Here is a 24,918-nt window from a genome sequence, read left to right on the forward strand (position 1 = left end):
TAAAAATTTCCTGGTGAATCACAGTAGAAGAAGTTGTTCTAGAGGGTAGTAGCTATTTTCCTAAAATATTTTTCTGCAAATTGGAGAAGGGTAGACGGAATTTATCTGCTAATTGGATAAAGATTCAAATCTACTGAAATTTTTATCTGGTTACTTTTAGGTTTGTTTGTTTCCCACTGGGCCATGTGTGGCTTGGAGACTGTCCAAATTCTTCTCTTAAAAAGTTTTTCTAGACTATTGGCTTAGGATACGGGTGAAACAGTGAAGATCTTTCAGAACATACTCTTTCTGCTTCTTTTTAACACATTTTGTGCTTTTAACACATTGGGGCTGAGACCGAGAGATAGATGTCTGAGACTGTAATATCGCAGGTGACTGCAGAAGATGCCGTTTCCTTATGTTAAAACCTATTTGAAATTAGGCTGAGTTTCTGTTACAGTCTTACAGTTTTAAAGAGTAGTCATAAAATGTCAGGATGTCCAGAGCTATGGATACACGTAAAAGGAAATTATTAATGTTTTGACATGATCAACATGCCAATATTATCCTGGTAATGCAATGCCACGAGTGGAATATCGTAGTTTAGCAGAATCTCAGTAGGTTTATTTACAGGGGGGTGAGGGGGTGGAGTGGGGAGAAAGAATGTATAGGTCATTGCAAAGTGCAAATATTTAAAAACACTTACTACAAAAGATCCCTTACCCAAAATACTGGGAAATAACAAATTCCAATACATGTCTGGCTACCTAGAGCTGTAAACTTGGATAGGAATACCTGTACCTCTTATGCCACCAATTTCCTTAGTGAGCTATGGCAACCTGCAAAACCTGTCCCCACTTTTACTCCCCAACTCCAGAACATTTTATGCACAAATACACAGCCGGGGAATTTAGGTCATACAAAGGCAGTAACTTAGCCCTCTAGCTATCTAAATATCTAATCTCCTAGTATATTTGGCCAGATTCAGAAGAGATGCTGCTTCACCTTTCCCCGACAGTAAAACCAGAAACAGGCATTAATTTGATGCATGGGGTGTTAGACCATCATACAACTTCAAGCATATCAGAAAACACATATTGTGGGAGCAGCAACCAAGGTGAGCAATGCTCAGTTTAACATTACCTTTTCTGTATAATAATGATGTGAAGAACAGTCCTCCAGCATTTTCCTTTATTGGTTCCAGTAATTAAGTGAAACATTTTGTGGTCTGTACTGAAGTATGCAGAAATTAGGACACAACTGCCAGTCTGTGCTAATAATTTTTCTTACAGTTGTACTTATCTAATTTGTGCTGATTTCTTGGGGGTCTGAATTTCATGATTATTCTTGTGACTAAACAACACTGGGATGATGCTGAGGCTGGGCTAATGCTAGACCCTTCTACACAACAGTCACAAACAAATCAAACTCACTGTAGGTGTATGTGTTATGCAGTTTTTAAATAGCATCCTGAGAATCTTCTGCTGCAAGCTGCATCTATACCAAGGCTTTGCTTTTTGCACGTGTACCTGAGCTGAGCTTAAATCCTAACCTGCCTTTCGCCTGGACAGGTGACTCAGCTCGGTGTTTTTGTTGAAGAAAAAGGAAAACCAGTGCTTTTCTGACACACAGAAACATGCCATCTTGGTGTTCAACTACATAATCCTTTTGTCTGAAAAGAAGAGCCCAAGTATATTTCGGAAAGATCACATTTTTCATTTGGCTCATGGAACACTTATAAACTAGGACTCCTAACTGTGATTCCCAAACACAAAACGAAGTCAAAGGTTACAGCATATGTTTTTGTTTCAGCTTCTCCAAATTATTTGCAAATGTATTCAAACACAATATGAAGAGATACTTTATTTTATTGAAAATAACAGACTACAGGGTGCTGCAAAAAAGGCTGAGGTACCTCAAGCATAAACACTGAAAGAATACATTGGTTTAGAAACCCATAAATCCTTATTTGAATCTGCCAACCTGAAAGCCAAGTAAAGCCCGAAAAAACTATTTTTCCTAAATGCTATGTCTGATTAAGCCATACTATTAAATGACAGCTGAACTTTAACATTAATATGATATTATTTAAATAACTGCATGATTTTTTTTTACACTAAAATGATGAATGATTTTTGGACAGCTCAATTGACATAAAGCAAGAAACCCCTTTAATGAGATTTGACAAAATGGAGACATATGCAGAATATTCGTTACAGCTCATGTCGCAGAGCCCTTCCTGGGGAGACTTGGGTTTGGTTGTGTCTTTTCTTTTGTTCATTTTTTTTATAGTTTATTTTGATTGTCTACAGGCACTGAACCATCCCTTTCAATTGCCACTTCCTTTCTCCATGGATTTTAAATTTAGCTTGTGTCATTTACATATTACTCAATCAGAGAATTTTATATGTTACAGTTTGGAGTTGGAATTGTAAGAAATCTGGATGAAGGCATGAGGTTCAGTCATTTTAACCTTTGTCAGCTGGGTATACAAGAAACTAACGAAGATGTTTTTCTGAGAAGACTTACGAGGAGATAAATCTTGCACCAAAAAACTTCTTAAATTCTGATTGTGATATTTTCCAAGCCATGTGACGAATCAACAACTCTGCTAAAACTTTCTCTTCCTTTCTTTTTTTCTTTAATAAGAAAATTGCATTAAGCAAATATGCAACATAAAAGCCAATGGCAAGGGTAATTTCATACTGAACGCTTCAGAGGATGCTCTAAACCCCTTTAAAACTGTGTTTTCATAGCACCCAGCAACACCTATTAGAGGGATGCTTTTCTTCTTCAGGAAGTGGAATGTATATAGAAATACACGCATCACAAAGAAGCTCAGGTGCTGTTTCACTGGGTAAAGAACACATACCCAGAGATGCCATTAATTCAAAACATCTGTCTGGGAAGGTACCGACGGAAACTTAAGGTGGCTTATAATCACTGGATAACTCCCTCTCTGCAGTTCCACGTGGACTGTTAGGATGTTGCAATTTTTTCCTTTCTGTATCACCTCACTTTGATCCCAGGGACAATTTTCATAACATTGAAAGCATGGAAGAAACATGCTAAAACCACAAGGTCTGACAATGTGTCTGCCCCATCTATTCAGGCAGAATTGATCATTTTAACCGTTTTCTCTGTGTGTAAATTTACAGTGCCCCAAAACATTTACAAACTTTCTCACATAAAATCTAACAGGTAAAAAACCCTCAAAACACTGAATCACTCAAGAGTAAGGAACACAGGAAATCATCATCAAAAGGCTTAATTTTAGAACAGACATACAAAAGAAAACCAAATAAAAAGAAACCAAGATGAGAAATGATTGAGTAATGGGTAATCCCTTAGGCTAAGAAAACTCTTTCCATAGCTGTGATAAAGCCTTTCCTCTAACCCTGCCTGCTTTATACCAGTGTTCATTCAAAGACATTGTACATAGCAGCCTGTGTAAAGAAAACCAGGTACATCAGCAAAATGCTGAGGTTGAATTAAAACTAAGCATAAAGGCACGGAGAGAGAGGAAAAAAAAATAAAGAGTGGAAATGTCCCTACCTTGGCCTTACCTTCGCAACATTCCTGTCAAAATCCTGGAACTCTTCCCCAGGTTTGCATCTGTTTCTCTAAGCTGGGAGAAAAAAAAAAAAAATAAAAAAAAATAGGCCTGTTAAAGGCAAAAGGCACACGTACTTCATTCAGTGCAAAGGACAGATATTTCTACTGTCATTTGAGTCAGTCACCTTCAGGTTTAGCTCACAACAAACTCACATGTAAGAAAGCCACCAAAGCTCTGAAACTTAAAATTTTTTTGTCTGGTGTTCAGTTACGCAAAGATGAAACCCACAGAAGACAAGACAAAGGTAACAAAGATGAACCAGAATAAAGAGCAAAAGCTTAACAAATAAAGGGTTGCAGGTAGAAGCTACACAAATTGGTATCCATAATTCCTATTGATGTATGCATGTATATTGGTTATGTATATTAGTGAGAGCATCAGGGGATGAAGAGGCAGCTATGTGCTGCGTTCCTGATGCTTTATGACATGAAAAAACAATCATATCTTTCTTTCACTGTTTTTCAAAGACAGAAGTTTAAAGCAAAAGCAGTAACACAGAACAGCGTACTTTAGTGAATGTGTTAAAGAAATACGCCTATACTGTCCCTTCAATACAAAACTTGTACTGACCTTACAGCAGCCAGCAGTGGGATGGATACCCAAATACTCTGTGAACAGTGTACAGTATGCACATAAGGCACAGCTGTACAATATATATTTTTGCACGTAAAGTTCACTCAGTGAAAATAACATATATAGTAGTTTGTTAGGACACAGGAAACCTACTTTTACAGCTAAACTTAACTAGCTGCCTTGCTCTACAGCGCTCTCAAAAACTTGCAGAATAGGTAAAAGCACAACTGAATAAAAAATGAAATCGGAAGATGAAATTTTTTGAAGCAAATGAACTTCATATTAAAAAAAAACCCAATTAGTTCTAATCTTTAAAAGGAGTTTAAACTTTCCTTCTATTTTTTGCATTTATTAGTCTCCCACAAAATGTTGTCTAGAAATGAAGAAGTGTATAGGAAGAACAGTCACAATCCTATCACCTCTTTCGCTACTGACAACTGAAGGAGAGACATCTTTGGATTTTGGGGGGATTTTGGAGACAGTGGGACATCAAAATCTGCTGTAAATGATAATATAATGATTGTCAGCTATAAAGTAGCAGGGACCACTGTTTCTAACATGACCCAAACACAGCTGTGCGTACATACATAAAACCACTCTTCTCCTTATGAAAGCTGAATATTTACTACTTCATTATCAAATCAGATTGAAAGGATTACCTGACTCATTGACTTCTTACTAAAGAAACATTGTTGTAGAAGACAAAACACATCCTGTGTTATAAATCCATCAAAACAGTAACACTGCCAAGAAAAGTGGCAGTCTTCCAATAACAAATCACCTTCACCATAACAAACCACTATTATATCTCGAATATATGCATAGCAGCAATATTAAAGTCAGTTTCTATTCTGGAGCCCAATACTGTAAATGTTTGCTACCAGGTTTAATGTTTACTACTGAAATCAGTGGTTGCAATCAATGACACATCACCTTTTTCCATAAATTTCCTCCTTGTTCTTGTAAAAGGTATTAAGGAAATACCAAGTACAAGCTGGGACTCAATACCACCATCTAAGACTTGCTCTTAGCAAGATCATATTCAGTGGGAAGGCTTGCACCAACTCTCAGATCTCTGTAATTATGTACCATGATGGAACAAAGATGAGCATTATATTCCAGGGAGGCCATTCCTTCATTTTTTTCCTGATTCATCTAGACAACTCAAGCTCCAGAAAAGCAGTTTAGCCCAGTGTGACACAAGTAACAGAAGAAAAAATGTCACAATAATTTTTAAAAGGCTCATTAAAAAGCCAAGTTCTTAGCTATGCTAGAAGGGAATCTGAAGTACAAATGTATGCTTTACATTGGTCTTTCATTTTTCATAAAGATGCATTTAACACTTGGGGCTTCTCATCCCTTCGCACAGAAAAGTAGCGCTCTCCTTTTTCCCGTTACATGTTTGATCCCAACTTTCCCTCTCTTGCTGCAGGATTCCACCTGACAGCTAGAATCAGTACTGATACTTAGGAAGGGGAAGCTGAATCTTAGAGGTTTTACGCACTCCTCTAAGCAAGATGACCTCATAATTTTATGGTAATTAAACCCCCCACAAAATAAGGGAAAGAAACGTTAAAAAAGAAACAAACATGTACACGCATAGTTGGAAGATCTCTAGCTACCTCCCAAGAGAACATTAAAACGCCATTTTTTTCTTCCTGCACCAGCAGAAAAAACAACATAAAGAGTTTCCAACTGTAAACTTGTTTTTATTTAACACTGATAGTTCTTCCATCATTTCTTTACCAACACCAGTGCACTGCAGAAGCCAAAGAACCGGTGGCATGCAAACCTGTGACACAGCATATGACAGCACTTCCTTGCTTCATAGAACTGCTGTAGTGAAAACGTTTTGAAAGATGCTTTGATATTATCAATGGCAAATCTACATGGTGTTTAAGAAAACTTTTAAAAAGTAATATTAAGAATAATACTGAGAAATGAAGGAAGATGAACACGATGCTGATGTTGATATCTAGTCTTCCTTAGACATATTTTAATTTGAGATATTCCTAAGAGATGCTGCATCTTTTACAGTCCTTTATGCTCCAGTTAACCTATATGACTCTTGTAGCAGAGCTTTTATCCCTGCTCTTTGGCTTTAAAAAAAAAAAAAAAAGTTTAGGGAATTCCTCTCGACAACTGTTATTACCCATGTATTTTGTACTGTACGTGATTTTTTTATTTATTCAAAATGCCAGCTGTTTTGCCTTTTTCTTCATTCAAATGTTTTACTCTACAGACAGAAAAATTCATACATGTAAATTTAACCAAACTATAGCAACACTAATTCCTTTAAATTCTGCTCATAAGAACATCTTCCCAGTTTTCACAATATCCAACTGCTAAGAACTGACCATCATGTTCATGCTGACATTTGACTTTCAGAAGACAGATTTGTTCCCTGGTTGATTATCTGATAACTTTGTGCATTCAGTGTAAAGCTATTATGCATTGACAGAGCACCCTCTGTCCTGGTCTTTCAAAAACCTCCATGAAACAGAAAATTTGCCAAGTTATCCAAGATCATCCATGACTGTGCATCTGAGTATATAGACAGCTGGGACAGATGCACTCATGTGGTTCTACTGGAGAACTTTTCTGAATACTCTAAACAAAGTATTTTAAGTGGTGTATGATTTGAAACTTGGAATTTCAGATCTTCCATTTACAACAAGAGGTCTTTCACTGAAGTGTGATACAATATACTTTCCTAGAATAGCCTTATTTTTAATATTGCTCCTTGCAGCTCACAGGTTTTGTCATCAAAGAAATCTGATTTTCAGGTGGAGGGCACAGAAATGGAAAAGTTATACTATGAACCATGTGTACAGAGTCATCAGAACTATATATTCCCTATTTCCTGAGGATTTTTAGGATCAGCAGAAAGGGGTACACATTTTTCATCTCCATTACCCAGGTTTTCCTTGTCCAGCTAGAAACACAAAAGCATCTCAGACTCCGCAGTCCCTATCGATATGAGGAGCAGAGGTGAAATAAGATACAAGGTTGCCTGAACAACATTTGGTAAATGCTCACAATCCTTAGTTACATTTAATGATTTAGTTACACTTAATGTTTTAAAGTAGCTAATGGCCAGGACTTCAGAAACCAACTGGTACAGCTGACAGAAAATGCCTTGTTAAAGCCATCATGTGATGCTTTCCCAATCAAAGCTATCCACGTAAAGAAACTCCCTGGGGCAGATAAAGGAGTTTTCTTAAGTGGCATCGGTCAACTAGAAGGCCTATGGGAGGACTTAGCTTTGACAAAATTGGACACTCAGGAAAGTGTCTGATCAATGTGTCACGGACAGAAAGTCACAGGTGCAGTCACTCCTGGTTCTGTGAGCAGAACTCGGAACCAGGCAGGCAAATTGCTCGGACTGAAGTTCAGAGAAGTCGTACGCATTGGATGGGATAGGCCTCTGAGCACCTCCATTAACTCTGCAGAGCAGAGCTGATCCCTACAGAGGCAACAGAAGCCAAAAATGACATAGATGTGTTCTCTTGACTGTGGTGACAGAACAGCAGTGTTAGAAAGCACTACCCATTCTTGCACACAGAACTGCCTAAGGAGGCAATTAGCAGCATTTGCAGCTACAAGGAGTAAGGTTGATCAACTGTTAGAATCTCAGTCATGGTACTGAACTTTGTTTCACAGAAAGTCCAAGAAGCCACTGCAATGGACACTGTACAAACCCTTCAAAGGACAGAAAACTGACCTAACTATAATGTTATTGACAGAAAACTTATTCCCAACAGCGGATTTGCTGACTTCAGTGTGACTCCCTGTAGGAGAGGCTTTGCAGGATTGGGCCTGTGTAAGACACTTCTAAAGTGCTTGACTGCAGATGGCAATTATGTGTCATGATAGCAGCTGATTTATATAAAACTGATCAATATGCTGGGTCATTTTTGCATGCACAGAGAACTTGGCTCATGCAAATAAAATCCCAGCCCAGCAATTACTTATTATCAAACTTACCCTTTCCCGAGCACGCTGGATCTTCTCTCTGTCATGGCTGAGGTTTTCCAGCATCTCCTGTCCAATCTGCTCTGCATTAAAAAATCAAAATGTAAATCATGAAAAATACAGCTTATGACTGTCAGGCCTCAGAATGCCAGGTTAGATTGTAACAGTGGCATTTAATGTGTGTGGTAGCCTAATCAGTCCTCGCAACTGCAAAGAGGAAGACATCATTATACTAAATTTTAAGGTTTTCAAGCAACGTAAGACTGAAGAAGTTAACAAGCAAAGCATAAGCTGTCCCCCTGCAAGCTCTTGAGGTGGTCTAGGCCCTGGAAACTGACACTGACCCTTGGTCTGTGACACAAAAGCAAGGTGGCTTTCAGACTTGCTCCAAGCGCTGGGTGTTCTTACATCCCACACGCTCCCTAAGCTCACTCCCTGTCTTAGAAAGGAAGCCAGGAAGCCTTTGCAAAAACACTAGCCACCCTTATAAAGACACTGAGAAGTCATAGGAAAAGAATACTGCTCTCTGTGCCTCTCGGCATTTACCACTGATGCTTAAATAAAAGCTGTTTGAGGTGAAGCCCGGTTCCCGGTGTCTGTTTTGCTCCATCACGGACTATTTCTGGCAAGGTTAGAGGTACACTGTAATGAATCACCTGACGTTTTTAATAGCAGACGTAAATACTAATCTATTGTCATCACCGTTTGTGTACACAGGGGTTGTTTGCTCCCACAGCTTATGCTGAACCAAAGCCTGCAAAATTACAGGCCAGAGGCCTCAAGATATGGTAAAAAGATGACACAAGACGCCAAAACTTTACTCTTCAAACAGCTCCTGTCAAATGTTCCTCTAACGCTGAAATATTAGCAGCAAGGATAGAGAAGAGATTTTAATCTTCAAAGCTCTATAGAAACATTAAGAAACCCTCCCTGTATTTCCCTCAAGGAGAAAAATAAGTTAAATCGCTCCCGTTTTACAGATGGGGAAACAGGCTCCAGGAGCTGAAGCAGCTGTAGCTTGCCTCAGGACACAGCACGTGTGAGGCAACCAGCGGTTCTGTGCGCCCTCGTTGAGGCTATTTAGCTAGCTTGCCAGAGATACGCACCAAAATGGAGTAGAAAAACTATAAAAACATGATTTTTTTTTCATAACATCAAAACTCATGCCTTGCTTTTGTTCTGGTGAATGAATGGGATCTTAAAATGTCATTATTTGAGGAGCCCCAAGAAAAGTAATCATTAAAAATTCACCAATATGTTAGTAGAGCAAACATGACTATTCCTATCTTTTTTTTTAATAGATTCAGTCCATTTTCAGGAAACAAAAGTAGAACCACCTCAAACTTTTTTTTTCTAAATCCATTTAACACAACGTACACACTCTGCCAGATAAAGTCTAAGGAAATTCATTACATATATATTTCTCTATCTGTTGCCAAGTACAGTACAAGTAAGATAAATATTTCCTCAGATATCTGACCACAAATTGACATCCTCATTATGCTATCTTGTCCCTCTTGGCTTGCTGCTCTGTACTTTTAGCTGTATATACAATGCCTCCCAAAGGTGAAATGTGGTAAGATATATGGTTATTGAGTTAAAAAAGCTGTAAGGTGCAGCACAGCTATACAAATGGTAGCCTGAGAAAGCGATTCAAGAGAGCTTTGCCTATGCTTGCATGTCAAAGGACTTACTGGATAAAACTATACTGAGCTTATTCCTCATCAAAGCACTCAAAATACTGTAATACACAGACAGATACAAGCATTCAATGTAATCTGGGGGAGAAAAACCAAAGCAAAATCCCTTAAAAACAGAGGGAAAAAAAATCAACAAATTACTAGCCAAATAGCATGAGGTGAAATGATAACAAGTATTTATTGCTAAAAATTATAGATACGTTTGCACAGACATAAAGGAGCGTGAGAAGCAGATTTCGCTTCAAAGAAATAACTATAAAGTAAATGGCTAAAATGGCCTGGTATTTCACAAACAAAGCTCAAAAATATCTTTATAGGAAACAGCTCTATTTTTATTACACCAATTTTAAGCAAGTTACTGTGTTGGTTTTTTTTTTTTTTTTTTTTCATCTTCTTCCTGTCACTGGCAAGTTCACACTCTTAGCTTTTTATAATGATTGAGTTTATTTTCCAACCATCAATGTGACAGCAGCATCAACTGTAAGTGAGGGTAAAACACCGTCACTTTGACGAATAGTGTATTTTCCTCTCATTGTCGATGACTGAAGACATCAATAAATAAGGAAGGAGAGCATGTCAGCCAGAATATCACAGAATGAATTGTTGATATGACACTTAGGGATTAAACCTTCAGCCATGAAGTTCAACCTAGCAGAGGGGTCTGAGAACTGAGATAGCTGCGTTTCTTCCCAGCAGCCTCTATAGATAAATAATTGGATGGATCATCAATTTTACAGGAGCAGCTTTACTCTACATGCACTTTAGTTGATGATCTTTGGCCTTTTTTGGGCTAAAATAAAAACATAGAGTTGAACAAAGAGACGTAACGGAGGCAACATAATCTCACAATAAGTTTGCAAACATAAATTGACACCTTTATCCACAGATCCTCTTCGTATCCTTATTCTACTCAGAAAATTCACTGATGACAGTGAAACTTGATTTTTAGCTGGAAGGTCAAGACAGCCAAACAAAAATATTAATAAATAGAGAAAACACAGACTGATAAACGATATGAAGACATGTGTCCTCAATTGGTTTGCAACTGAAGGTGCCCCAGACTGGAAATAAAGTAGCACACAGCACATTTATTACAAGTTTGATACGATTGCTATCTGCTTGCTATCATTTTTCAAGTTCCCACACAACTCTGATGATCTCCTGCCAGTTAAAAACTTCACCTGTATGGCAGATTTATGCTTTTAGTGCAACAGTGCTGTATAGATCTTTCCAGACTACTTAGGATGCAAATCGTTGATGATGCTACAGTTATGTGAAAAGGTCAGGTTTCTGAGATATACTTTAGTGCAGATGCATAAATTAAGACCAGTACACAAAGTGAAGGGTGTTGCATGTTGCCAATAATGGTGTTATTTCCAAAGAATCTTAACAAACGTCAATTATTTGGGCATTATCCCATCCCTTTTAGTCGGTATTTACAGGCAATGTCTAGTACAGTGCAGTCCCAAGTCCTACAAAATACTGCATTGTGCTGCCTCTTCTAACTGAAATTCCCAAAGAGATGCACGAAATTATGTTCTAAATTACAGCTAAACTATAAGAAGCAGAAGGGTGAATGCATTTACATCAGTATTATCTATGTACTGACAGAGGGCAGGAATATTTGATATAGCAATTATCTCAGTCTTAAGCAACACTGTGATGAACAGAAAAAAATTTCTTAAAAAGTACATAATATTAACAAGCATCAGCCTTAAAGGGTGAATGCTAAAATTCACAGCTCTAAATGTATTCCGCCCTAAAAGTGTTTGAACAAGGTATGGGAAATCAGTCTCCTCAGTGATGAACACTTTAATAATGCTATGTTGTGGGTCCAACACAAACGGTGCCTGGTTTTATGAGATTGCGTTATGCAAAAAATACTACATTTCTTATCCTAACACTCTGAAACTAAGTAGAAGAATGAAAAAGTCCCAACTGAAGAAAAAACAGCCCCCCAAACCCCAACAAATGCAAACCCACCTTTCCCCCTTCATGTGTGCAAAAATCAGCACATGGTTTTCAACTTTTATATTAAGATAAACACAAAAGATAATGACCACTTCTACCGATGCTTTACACTCCTGAATATGCCTTTGATTTGGAATTTGCCTGTAACCTATATGCAGTATTTATTTATACATACAAATCATAATTATTTAATACATGTTCCACAAAGTTTTATTTCTAATACCTACACATATCAAGAATGCAAAATAAGTTGTGCTTGACTGCCTTTTCATTTCCTTTTTTTGCCTCCAGCCATTTAAGTATTTATTTACTTTATCAGCTAAACTGATTCTGAAAGAGTTTTTTCTAATCACTCAAGTCAATAACATTTTTTGCCTTAAGAATTGACTAATATGTTTACTCCAGAGACAGAAACGATATGGAATGAGCCTCTCTAGGATTCTGAAAAAAAAAGCCATACATTTTTATGAATTTCGAAGACAGAGTTCCCATTTATCTCTTTGTATGAAAAATTAAATAATCCAACATGGTTCACACAGCACTTTTCCTCTGAAGGTATACTGAGTATATGTGCATGTCTGTATATATATTTATATAAATGTTTCAGAAGAGACAGCAGATACCTTGATATGGTTTAAAATGTAAAAAAAGCTTAAAAACAACAACACCATGGAGAGGATGCCTGGAAATATGATTTACCCAATCTCATCATACATACAATGCATGCATCTGAGCTACGTAATTAGTGGTGGGAAAAGAGAAACTAATTTACACTGGGAAAAGCAGATGATCATGTTAAAAATCAAGATTGCTGTTATACAGAATCATGAAATAAACCCCCCAAAACACCATGTACTGTGCAAGAAAGAATCAGGGTAGGAACTCACTCTGAGATCCTCAGCCACACAGAGTGAATAATGTCATTGGGGAGTGCAATTCTGTGTTGTCTTTGCACACAGAATTTTGCTCTGAAGATGCAGCAAACGCTTATGGAAACTTTTTGGAGAGGAACTATGCTGACACAGGCAGAAACTCAGTAAACATATTAAGGCTAGGACAATTTTTCCAAAAGCCACTCTGTTTTGGACAGGTTAAAAGTTTAGATTTTAGGAGACTAAGATAAATCAACAACAGCGGTTTCTGGAAAAAAAATTCTAGAAAGTGTTAAATGCTAGCTGTTCAGAGGTGACAGCAAGCAGATCTACAAACTAGGAAAATATATGTTGCAGGAGTTGGAAGAATTCAACTTCTCAAGAATAGGGCTGAGTCCAATGCTTTATGCTCCTGACAGCAGAAAGTTAATAAAGAAAGTGATGACATATCTTGAAGTGTACAGACAGGTAAAGGTCCTATAAATTTACAAGTTCACGGTTGATATATGTTTACATTGAACAGCCAATATAATCAGAGACAGAAGGATTTAGATCATTAAAGTTATTAAACAATAAGTACAGGTTAATACAGATAAATGAAGGATAATATAATGGCTATAAGCCAATGGAGAGATGATTTGTAGAGCATTAACAGAACAGTGAAATATGAGAGTTGGTCCTCAAATGCCCCAAGAATCTGCCACAGAGAAGTTAATCTGCATACTGTTAAGTGGTCACTTAACACAATAAAAAAAAAATTAGCTACATGCTATAGGGACTAGTTGGCCTCTTCAGCAGAAGCAAATGCTGTACCAGTAGAAAGAGTACTGACAGTCAACAGTGTACACTGAGGACATCCAACACTTCCAGGGCTGTCAGAAGTTCAGTTGCAAGAGAGGATAAAAGAAGTTGCCCAGTTTTACTGTGAAAGCAAAAACCACCTAAAAATATCTCCCAACCCTCCGAAGTCCAAGATGTCCACCAAACTTAAAATAAAAGCATTTTTCAAATGAAAAAGCTACCTATAAGCTATAATGGATGTTCATGAAATTATATTCATCGGCTGACCGCAAAAGAGGTCCGTTGATCCCAAGGTCAGGAAAACCGGAAAGAAAAACATCCAGAACACCTAATCAGAATTCAGGCTTTGTGCTTTGTTCAAAATAAGGAAGAAAAGGTATTTGAGGAAGATGCCACATGCCTTTAAGAACAAACTGGGAGCATTTCATAACCAACACTTCCCATGGTCCAGCCCTACTCTGTCCTTCCCCAGGAAAAAAAAAAAAAAGGCAGATGAATGAGAAGAAAATAGGAAAAAGAAAAGAGAAAGATGATATATGACAGACCTAGTAACTTCACCTCCAGTAGCCTTTTCTTCTTCTAAGGTTTCATACCTTTTCTGAAATCCTAACTTACATCAATCTTCTGGTATAAAACTACTCATTTCTCACTAACTGATGTATTTTTTTCTGCCTACTCCCATCACCCATCTAGCTGAGCTCCTTTACGAACATCCTCACAGCAACATTCACAGGAGGTGGCAGACTTTGATTCTCCTGAGCACTTGTCTACATTGAAGTCCAGCCATTGTTCCATCCAGGCACCAGCTCAGCAACGCTCATCTGCTCCCAATTCCTCCCTTCACATCATCTTCCCACCACCTTCCTTCAAATAAGTTCTACGGCAAAAGAAAACCTTGCTTAGTGCATCAATAAGTAAACAACGTGCTACCCCCTTTTCAATCACTTATGTAAGTGAAGTTGGAAATGAACCCTCAGTATCTTCTTCTCCTTCTACTTTACGTGCTGTTAGGATGGAAAAGTCCCTGCTCGCTTGGAGCTTGGTGCAGGGAATGGGTGCTGCTGCACTACAGTGCTACCAATCTTTAACTTTTCTGAAAGCAATTTAGCAGGGGAGAGTATTAACAATCCTGGCTGCATCTAAATTAAGTTGCAGAAACGTATCCTCTAAAGCACGAGTCACAAACCATCACTTAATTAAGCTTATGATTCCAAACAGCACTGAGATGACACAACAATGAGCTTTGGTTCCTCTAACTATGGCTGGATTCATAGTGATGATTTAATCGAAAATGCTCCACCATCTACCAAATTTGCTATAAACTCAAAGCAGTGTAAATAATTACTTTAGACCCTGCAGTACTAGTTATTTCAAAGACCTCAAATGTGTAGGCAGAGAGCTGGCAACTTATACTCCTGCATTCAGCAGCTCATGGCTCATAAAGTTGGCCCTACCTCTATACTTGATTTACTCTTAAAGCAATAAAGGCACTTCAAGACACAGAGTTGCGCGTGAAATAGATGAGAGACTTTCAGCCAACCAGCAAACAAAAAACATTACATTAGGTCTTCTAAAGAGAAGAAAACATTTTGAAATCTTGAAATGTGTTTTAAAATTGAAGTGAGGAAAAAGATTTTTTTCAAACTTATTTAACTACAGAAAACCACAGCATATGACATTTAAACAGTACAAAGGCGAAGTAAAGTCTGCTAGTTATATCCGTAAACACTGGAACAATTTGTTGTTTGTTTGTTTTGTTTTTTTAAAGTGATTCTTTGTGACCCATTTATGGAGCTCAACCTTATCAATAGGAACAAGGTTCTTTGCAGTAACTCAGCTTCTGGACATCAGAAAATCTATGAGAAAAGTACATCCTTCAACGTTTCAACCTCAGAAACTGTTCCTTGAAGCAAAAAGCAATGCCAACAAATGAAAACAAAGCCAGAGCCAAATAAAATGACATTTCAGTTTGTTCAGGTTTCCCCCAACATCCTGATGTAGCAGGTTTATCCTGAATCCACAGACCGATCAGAAAGTCAGGAAAGCTGGCAACACAAGCAAAAAGTCTATGCTTGTTTGATCTTTAATACTTCCATGAAGGTAAAGAGTGTTTTAACCTTTCTCGCACTGTTCAGCAATTCATTTTAAATGTGAATGGAACTATCTCCTGCTGTACTCACATTCATATTTAAACAATGAAAAATAGAAATGAAATAGTGTCCAGACATTAGAAAAATAAAACAAACCTAGAGGATGATTAATAAATAATGCTTAAAATCGTTGACCAAAAAGTATAGCAGTCTGTGCAAAAATAAAGCATTCTAAAAACTGTGTGTGTGTGTATATCTATCTATCTATCTAAAACTTTCTTAAACATCAGAAAGCCCACAAAGCAGGTGAACAGCTCAGCAACCTCAAAGCTGGCTTCAGTGCAACTCATTCTTTGAATACGAATTAGCAATGGGTAATCGCAGCATATTTATGAGGCCTTTTGCCTGGTCCTTTTCTCCAGTGAATGCTGTATTATTCATTGCGTGTGCCCTGACCCCAGTGCGCTCCTGTTCTGACAAATCATACTTGATTAAGACAAATCTTTATTAGTTAGCTAGTCAACTTCCCCATTTATCATTTGCAAATCCCATTCTTTTCAGATACAGTAAAAGTAACTGAAACCATTTTTTCTCCATATAAAATAAAATGCTTGTTACAGACAGCAAGTGCAAACAGTAGCCTAAAAGTCAGTAACAGATGATAAAACAAAGGTTTAACAGGCATAAATTACAAGTGTGGCAAAACTCTAACACCATAGTGTACTTAAGATAGGCTGAGAAACATTAATTAGCTCATCCTTTCGATGTTTCCCGTTCTTCCACCAACTAAATCTCTCTCTAAATGCCATATAAATGACTATTGCAAAGTTGGAGGCTGAAAGTACTGAGGTTTAAAAAATAATAATGAAGAAAATGCTGAGGAAAGTTATCGAGGTTTCTACCAAAAAAAAAATCTTTTCAAAGTTGATCTTTAAAAGCAAGCAAAATGAATTCAAAATTATTCATGAAGCTTCAGTTTCCCTTGAAAACGTAGTATTTCTCCAATGAGGTGGCAGTTGGGAGAAGAAAACCCTCTTTCATACAATGTTAGTTTATTCACTGGGTAACTTAAGACTAGAAAACTGTGTGATGTGTAATGCACACCAGTTTTGTCATGATAGTGGTTTTGCTTGCAGGGAAGGATGCTTCTTCAGTCAGGACTCTGGAGATCTGGAGCAGCTCCTTGGAGATGGAGGGACAAGGAGCAGAGGGAAAGGACAGTACATAGCTTATTGGGCTGGCTGTGGTTCAGGTTCCAGCTCTGCACTAGAGTTTTATTCTGGACTCTGGAGGGATGTCTAGGAAACGCTTACTTACCCATATCTTTGGTGATGAAGTTTAGTAGTTTGCGTATTCTGCTACATTTTGAATCTTGGTTTTATAAATAACGACATTTATACCCACCAATTAGAAGCTGTGTCCATTTGAAATACACAGTAATTTAAAAACCTGCACCTAAAGGACAAAACATCAATGTAAACATCTCTGGTGCTTACAGAGCACACTTCTTACAGACTCCTGTCTTCCTCCACTTATACCTTCCCATCTTCAGCCATTTTTCCTTTGTTTATATCTTCACTTTTATCCTGCATGGCCAAAACAGCTATGGATTCCACTCCTTTTTCACACACATGAGCTAAGTGCTAGTTATTTCCATCTGCGATGTTGCCTTCGATTACACAGAGAATAATGCTGAGAAAACCACTACCTCAATAAACCCACAAGAAGGGTACAGAGGGAACAATGAAAAATACCCGATGGCCTGGCAAATCACTGTCATCCAGAGGTATACAAGAAGGAAAGAATCCAGGCTGATCTTAAAATCCAGGCTGAGTTTGCAGGGCTGTGTATAGTAAAAAAAAAAAAAAAGTAAAAAAAAAATATTGAAAAGTCTCTGCTCTTGTACTTGTCAAAAGAAGATATTTCTTCTCAAAATTGCTGAGATAGAAATAAAGACTTTCCCGTAATAGATTTTTTACAGCACTCCTCAGAGCAGAATTATATTTTAAGGATCAAGCTAAGCTCTTCCGATGGTGTTTAAGAGGTAGACTTACATGGGGCCTTTACTGCATGTAGACACAATTTTTTTTCTAAGGCATCCCTGCAAGGAAAAATTGTTGCAAAACCTGATTTTTCAGTAAGTGTCTAAGATGACAAGTGTGATTTCTTCTGACGGAGAAACTCAGCAACACTTACCAATGCTTTTGCCATCTCTACATCAGACTACCGCTATATAGTTTAACTGGAGGCAAACCTGGAGACTTCTAAAAACAAACTGCTCCAGAACGGGGCAGCATCCTGCATGGGGCAGCAGTTTTTGCTTGCATTCTCCCCAAGCAGCTGCCTGCGGTGCTCCAAGCACCACCCCAGCTACTGGACTTGGTCTTTGAGTGCCCGATGATTCAGGTCAGGGTTACCAGAGACTGCTTCTCTGTTGGGTGGCACTTGAGCTGCTGTCAGAAGGGAGATGTACGCTGGAGGTGCCATGAAGAAGCAGGGGCAGCTGAACAGTCTCTCTGTGAGGATGTCCTAGGTTTGGAGGACATCTCTCTTCTCTCCTGGTCTGCCAGCCCCCAGACACGTTAGCATGCAGAACGTGCTGCCACAGACATCAGGTGGTCTGCTGTGGGATGCAATTAACAATTTTGTAGGACTTGCTAGCAGGCCACTGTTAACATTTATTTGTGTGAATGTTCTGTACGCTGCAGACAGGACAAATTAAGTATGTTTTTCTTTGCGGTAGCTTATTTCTACATTTCTAGAGGACCAGCACGAGCGAAACAGTAAGCCCAGCAGCCCTTAGCCCGACACAGTAAAAAGATAAGTATTTGGATTTTCTGTCATGCCTAAAGATCAAGAACACGGGGAGGCAAGGTCAGATCTGGGAAAGGACTCTGGACTGCTGGGTTCTGTATTTGAAATGAAAGGCATGCCACCTATGGGCAGGTACCATCCAGCCGACCATCCGCACTGATGTTGCGTACCTGTGCCCATGGCCATTTTCACATTTTATTGCTGTTTTGGATGCCAGTAAAAAAAAAAAAATTGATCTTCCTGAAATTTCTTCAAGCAGTCTTCAACATTGCAGGATAGGGATTCTGGAGAACAGAATTCTATTCCTGGCTCAGCTACTACTGTACACCTGGTAAATATTTGTGCCTGTTTCCCCATTTCTAAAATGGGTGTGAAGGAATCCACATCGGCAGAACATCATATGCATCATTAAAAGGACTGTATTCCTATGGAAGGCATGTAAATACTGCACTTAGCTTCTTATATATTAATTTTCATGATAACTACTAGTTTGAGTGTAATTTTAATTGGAAAAACAATACTAGAAATTCTTTTTTAAATGAAATATGAAGTGGTACACTCTCCTCAATGACAGGACATGATATTTAATCTCATAAAGGATTTCCAGATTATTTGAGCATCAAAATACAATTATCCCATGATCTACTGAATTGATAAATTATTGCAGTATAATATTTTAATGTAAACATCCAGTTTACAAACATAACTTTGCTGGAAATTCTCAAGAAGTGTTAAACCGATGTCAGTGTCTCAGTAATTTCGCAGTTTAAAAACAGTTAGAAATGTAATGACTACACTGCACTTGATTAAAGCATTTACAGCTCTAATCAAAAACTGACAGCAAGATCAAAGATGTTAACTTAAATCTCTCTTCTAATTATGTTTAAAATGCCACACCTCAGGCCTGTCTCTCCTCTTCTTTTTCAAACCAAATTCTGCTTAAGAAAGATCTAACACTTCTTAACAGTTCATTATCCAATAAAACTATTCAAAGCTTAAAAGCAATCTACACAATTAGTCAGGACCTCAGGGAGTCCACCGGTAGTCTTTATTACAGGGCTTCATATTAAAACACCTTAATTATATTTGTCAAATGGATTTCATTAAAACCCATCGTCACTTTAATTTTCATATTTTGACAGTGCTGGCATAGCATTATTACCACCTGCCAAGCTACGAACTACAACAAAATTATCAAATTCCTTCAAATACTAAGCAGTTTCTTTTTGTACCTGACCAATGATTTCCCTCTTTTTGGTGAATGCATCATAATTAAAAGGAATAATTAAAATTCCATATTCAAGCAGCACAGATGCAAGCTAAACGTACAGCGTATCCATTGCAGGTGTGTAAATAAAAACCTATATGGATACCTGGTTGCCAGGAGCACATAATACAAAGGTAGGACACATATACTGAAGTGCTGCTGAATAATAAAGCCAAGACATCAAACAGAATGCACTATTATTTAATCAAATGACAACCACGATGACTTGAAAGCAGAGGACATTTTAACTTCTACTCATTATACTGTCATTTCGACACAACAGATCTGGGGATTATGACCATATACTGTAACCACCGTTTTACTTTAGACATAATCCATGTAGGTTCTACTTGACTTTAGACAATCACACTGAAACATAATTAGAATGAAATTGTTCATCCTCTCTACATACAGTCAGTACTGTGAGAAGCTTCTGATATTTATGATACATTTCCAATGCAGGACATATCAAATGTTGTTTGTTTTTTTTTTCTTAATACTCCATGCAACAGCAATTAACGGCTTTAGATAATTACCAATAATATAAAAACTAGGTACCAGCATCTGTCATGCAACACTGTTGCATGGGCTGTTAACATCATGTGGGATATAGAAGTAAATTATTTCCTCTTTTTTGTTGTCTGAAATACTGTATGGAAAGCTGAAATAAAACAGCAATTTGCCATTACTGTGCTTATATTTACTGAGCTAAATTCAAGCCTGATTAATTCCATGTTCTTCACCGAACATGTGTATGAGATGACTTTGGCCCACAACAGATAAAACAATGGCATGCAGATTGCAATGGGGAAAAGAACAGAGAATTTTCCTTTCTTTCATATAATCATAGCAAGAAATAAGAAATGAAGAGGTTTCTGCCATATGTCTAACACACTTCACTGCTTTGTATCAAGGTCTCAAGAGTAATGATCTCCGTGTGTTATGAATATTTTAAGACTTATTAAATGTTCTTGGATTATTGTGGGTAAAACTATGGGATTTTAAAGAACAAGCTTAAATGACAATTAAATATTATTCCTAGTTAAGGAAACAGAAAAATTTAATAATTTTTAAATGTATTATCAAGGAGGAAAGCCTCAACCTCTTTTACACCCTATCACAAATTTTAGCAAAGGAATTACTGAAGGCATGCTGGGGTTTATTTTATCCCTGTTTTATTTCTTTGTATTGCTTTAATTGCTTTTGAATTACAAAGAAACAAAACAGAGTACTTACAAGCAAGGGACTATGAGCTGACCACAGACCTCTTGTTTGATTTTTTGGCAAGTCACCTTATTTCTTTTATCCTATTTACTCTATCTGTAAAACGAGGGCAAATAATGTTTCTCCTAGAATTCCACTAAAACAAGCAAGTGCCCACATACTGCTTAGCTTCTGTTATCCAGACATCTTAAAGCAAATAATCAGAATTTTTTGGTGCCTCCCATTCAACTCCAAACTATCATGTCAATCTTGTGTGCATGTCAGGATTGCTCTGAGAAACCCACTATCCCAGAGACAATGTGGAGATAAGTAGCGTTTTGAAAACAATCCCACCTCAAACCAGAGTGCTGCTTCTTACTGACATGGCAACAGCCAGCTCCTCCACTTAACACAGGGATGGAGGGAGGGACAGGGAAGCTTCCCAGATGAGGAGCTGGTGGATGATGAGAGCTCACATGTGCCTCTGCCACAACTGGTCACGCTTTCGATCTTGAAATCTCCTCCTCCCTTTGCAACCAGGACCCTGCCCTCTCTGTGAGGGCTGTGCAAGGCTCTGGTTCTGGTTCCCTTCCTCCTCACAGATCTGAGCTGATTTATGCCTGGAGAATTGCATGCACAAACTCAGCGACTATTTAATAAGTGACAGATTTCTCTCTCTGCTATGCTGCCGTTTCCTCTGCCACCTCTCTCTTTGCTTAGCCTTCAACTCAAATTCAACACAACACAGCAGTTCCTTGTCCCTGCAACATGTCTCCACTCCGTCTATTCTCATGACATGCAACCAATCATCTTCTTTTCCACCCAGCCTCAACATCTTTTTTTACTCAGTTCTCTTTTTTCAGTCCTCATTTTTGGCCAAGCTGCCAATTCTTTCTGCATGACATTGATAGGAAATGGAGTGGTCCCATCCATCCACCTTCCCAAAACTCTCCTCCAGGCTCTCACCCTTTTAAAATATTATTACATCCTTTTCTCTAGCCTTGACAAAAATGTACGCACCACCTACAGCAATACAGAACACTACTACAAACACGTTTTTTAGCATCGTACTGGTCTTTTTCTTTCTAGTCATGCATTGCCTCTCCCCAGTTCAGCACATTAAACAAAGGCTACATTTCTTCCATAATCCCTTCATGGTCTGACTTTTCCCATTTGCTATCAGCACATTATTTCTTTTCCCACCTCAGGTATCGTTCACTTGTTGAATTTTTACTCAAGCATTTCTGCATTGTCTCCCATGTTGCCATGACTGAGAGGAGCTGAGCATAAACAACTCATTGCTTCATCGTGTTCCTGCAATCTCTGATTCTCTGCTTCTCTTGCCCATCGGTATCCCATGCATTGTAATTTCTTCTGAAGTCCATAGAAATCTCAACCACAACCACGAACCTTTACATGAATTTCTAAATGTCTAGTCCCAGAATAGGTAAGTAATATTGTGATAGCACAAACTCTAGCCAGCACATGTGGGTACTGTCCATGATGGAGGAGAAAAGTACTGTAAGAAACAAGTTATCACCACATGTCTTCACCGTTGCTGTGCAGTTGCGACTTACAACCTGTTACTAGAAGATTTTACCTTCCTAAAATAAACACTATCCCTCACAAGCTATCAGCAAATAGAACGCAAATGCTGTTGTCATGAGTGAATAATTTATTAAATTGACACTATTACTAATAATCACAGAAAATCTGCCTGTTTTTCACTCCTGACAAACAGGAAGCCAGCCATGTTTCCCATTTCAGCTACGATGCACAAGGAACAATTCAAAGTGATGCTCATCCCCGGCTGGCACGTATTCTTTACTATTTGAAGTTTATTTGATACAAATGAGGGTCTACAGAACCCTGCTGACATGAAGCCACAAAGAGCATATACATTTATGAATACTGCATTTACTGCACTTTGTATGCGATGTTTGTTAGGTCTTGGTGCTGAAATCACAGCTCTGAAGCTATCTGGAAGATGTTATGGATGCACTGTGAGCTTTTGCTTTCTCACCCCCCTGCCCCCAAAACAAAACAAACCACCACCACAGCCTTCCTAGCTTTAATTATTAAGACTATGCTTTCTGTTTTATCTTAAATCCCATAATGGAAGCAACCAGCTTTTTCTCTCCTTTCTTTCCTCTTGTTTTCCTTCCCCCCCCCCCCCCCCCTTTTTTTTTTTCATTAGTATACACTCTTGATGTAGGAAGGAAATGTGAAGACAGAACAATCCAGCTGGATTAGACATTTATGAAACCTATTGCCAACAGTGAGCTGTCAAAGCCAGCAAACACATGTAATCCTAGCAAAAAAGAACGGAGGCTGCTATGAGGAGATTAACTTAGAAGAAACTCTCAGATAGTGCTTTTATGTCCTGATCCTCCTCGCCTGCACCAGTTTTATACCTGTTTGTCACCCCTCCTTCCTTGAAGTTACACCTGGTTTACAGTCATGTAGTAGGAATACTTTCGAAAATTAACTGTTGAATTTCTACAGCCTCAAGGCAGAATGTCTGGACAAATAAATATTGTTTTCCTTCCAAATCTTAAGATCTATGAAAATGTGGAGGAGCTATTAATACAGAGACTTCCACAATATTCCCAGGAGTAAGAAGTCTAATTATCCTTTTTTGTGGCTCAAAAGATGACAAAAGAAGGATGGAACTAACTTGAAGTCATACGAAGTCAGAAGGAAGGGTAAGAACTCACTACTTCTGACCTTAATCCTACTTTTTTTCAAGACTATACCTTTGTGCTTTATGTTCCACCTTTTCACTGGAAAGCTGTTAATTAAGCATCAGGAAAACTTGGAACTAAATGAAACGAGAAGGTATTTTGCTATGGCAATGGAAAGGAAAACAAGACAAAAGCTAAAGAACTGACTGGAATATATTGATGAGTAAAACACAACACAGGGAGAGAAGTCTGAGATACTGAAGAACAAAATCTCAAACAACCAGTAGGAGAAAAGCAAAGGCTAAGACTAATATGTAATGGAGTAATTATTACAGCAGCAAGATCTTTACATTGAACAAAAAATGTCTTTCTGGATTAACAGAGGAATGACTACAGAACAACAGGGAAATAGTTGCCTTTTGGTCATATCTATCCTGCAGGCTACCACTGCTTCTAAGTATCTCTGCACTATAAAGTGAAGGCAATGCTACCTAAATATTTTCTAGCAATGGCATGAAGATTTATCGATTAATATACATTTTTAAGTTTTTAAGAACTCTCTCTGATTCATGTAGAGTCTGAATTTTAATGTAACAAGCAAGGAAAAAGTCAAAATACTAAGGCTGTGTCATTTGTGTGATATCTATATGTTTTCTTGTGAACAGAAAATCAACTTTAAGATTGTGACATGAGGAGCCAGAGAAACCACAGCAGATCTATATACTGGAAAACCTTCCAAATATTCAGCTGAATAGTACAATTTCAGAATTTGGGATTTGAAAAGTCAGTACCACCTTAAATTTTAACCAGAAGAGAAAATTTACAGAATACTGGCTACTTTCCCTCATTTAAATTGAATCAGTCAAAACAGTTAATCTTCCCACCCCATAGAAATAAATTAAGAATGCTGTATCCATTCTAATTTTAAAACTCTTATCTTCATTAAACCCACAGTTGATTTAGTCGGAAGTTCCATCTATTATGTGCTGTAATGATTTAATAGCGCCAATTAGATCTATAGTATTCCTAGAAATGGAGGAGTTGCAGCTGTAGCTCCACAGACCAGCGAAACAATTTTCAAAGGATATTCAGAGGACTGCACCACTCTATTCTAGGTAGAAGATTAAATTGTAAAGGAGAAAAGAAGGATTTCAAAACAAGTATTCCAATATGACAAATAACTCTTCTTCCTGGCCTTTGCTTTTGTAGAAAAGAGAAGTATTTCACTCTCCTATTCTATAAGTAGCTGGAAATGCTCTGCATATTTTAATAATGACATCAAATAACTTGCTAATTCGATACTTTTGCCAGCCATGTGTCCTAGTGAGAGACAATGCATGAACCCTTTAAGTATCTACAATACAGAATATGTT

General features: G+C 37.9%; 1 protein-coding gene across 5 annotated transcripts in view; it reads right to left on the reverse strand.

The window, feature by feature from the left end:
• VTI1A (vesicle transport through interaction with t-SNAREs 1A) overlaps window positions 1–24,918 on the reverse strand; it is a 274,434-nt gene that overhangs the window by 97,057 nt on the left and 152,459 nt on the right. For 3 of the 5 annotated variants that reach the window (XM_055721345.1, XM_055721347.1, XM_055721346.1), the window contains 2 exons: window positions 8,156–8,226; window positions 3,546–3,607 (listed from right to left, as the gene is read on the reverse strand). In XM_055721345.1, coding sequence (XP_055577320.1) covers window positions 3,546–3,607; window positions 8,156–8,226 — 133 coding nt within the window. Of the gene's footprint in view, window positions 1–3,534; window positions 3,608–8,155; window positions 8,227–24,918 lie in introns of all 5 variants that reach the window. The other 2 variants (XM_055721349.1, XM_055721348.1) reach the window with 1 other exon arrangement.

This window comes from Falco cherrug, chromosome 9 (assembly GCF_023634085.1).
Source record: "Falco cherrug isolate bFalChe1 chromosome 9, bFalChe1.pri, whole genome shotgun sequence".
In the NCBI taxonomy this organism is placed as follows: domain Eukaryota; kingdom Metazoa; phylum Chordata; class Aves; order Falconiformes; family Falconidae; genus Falco; species Falco cherrug.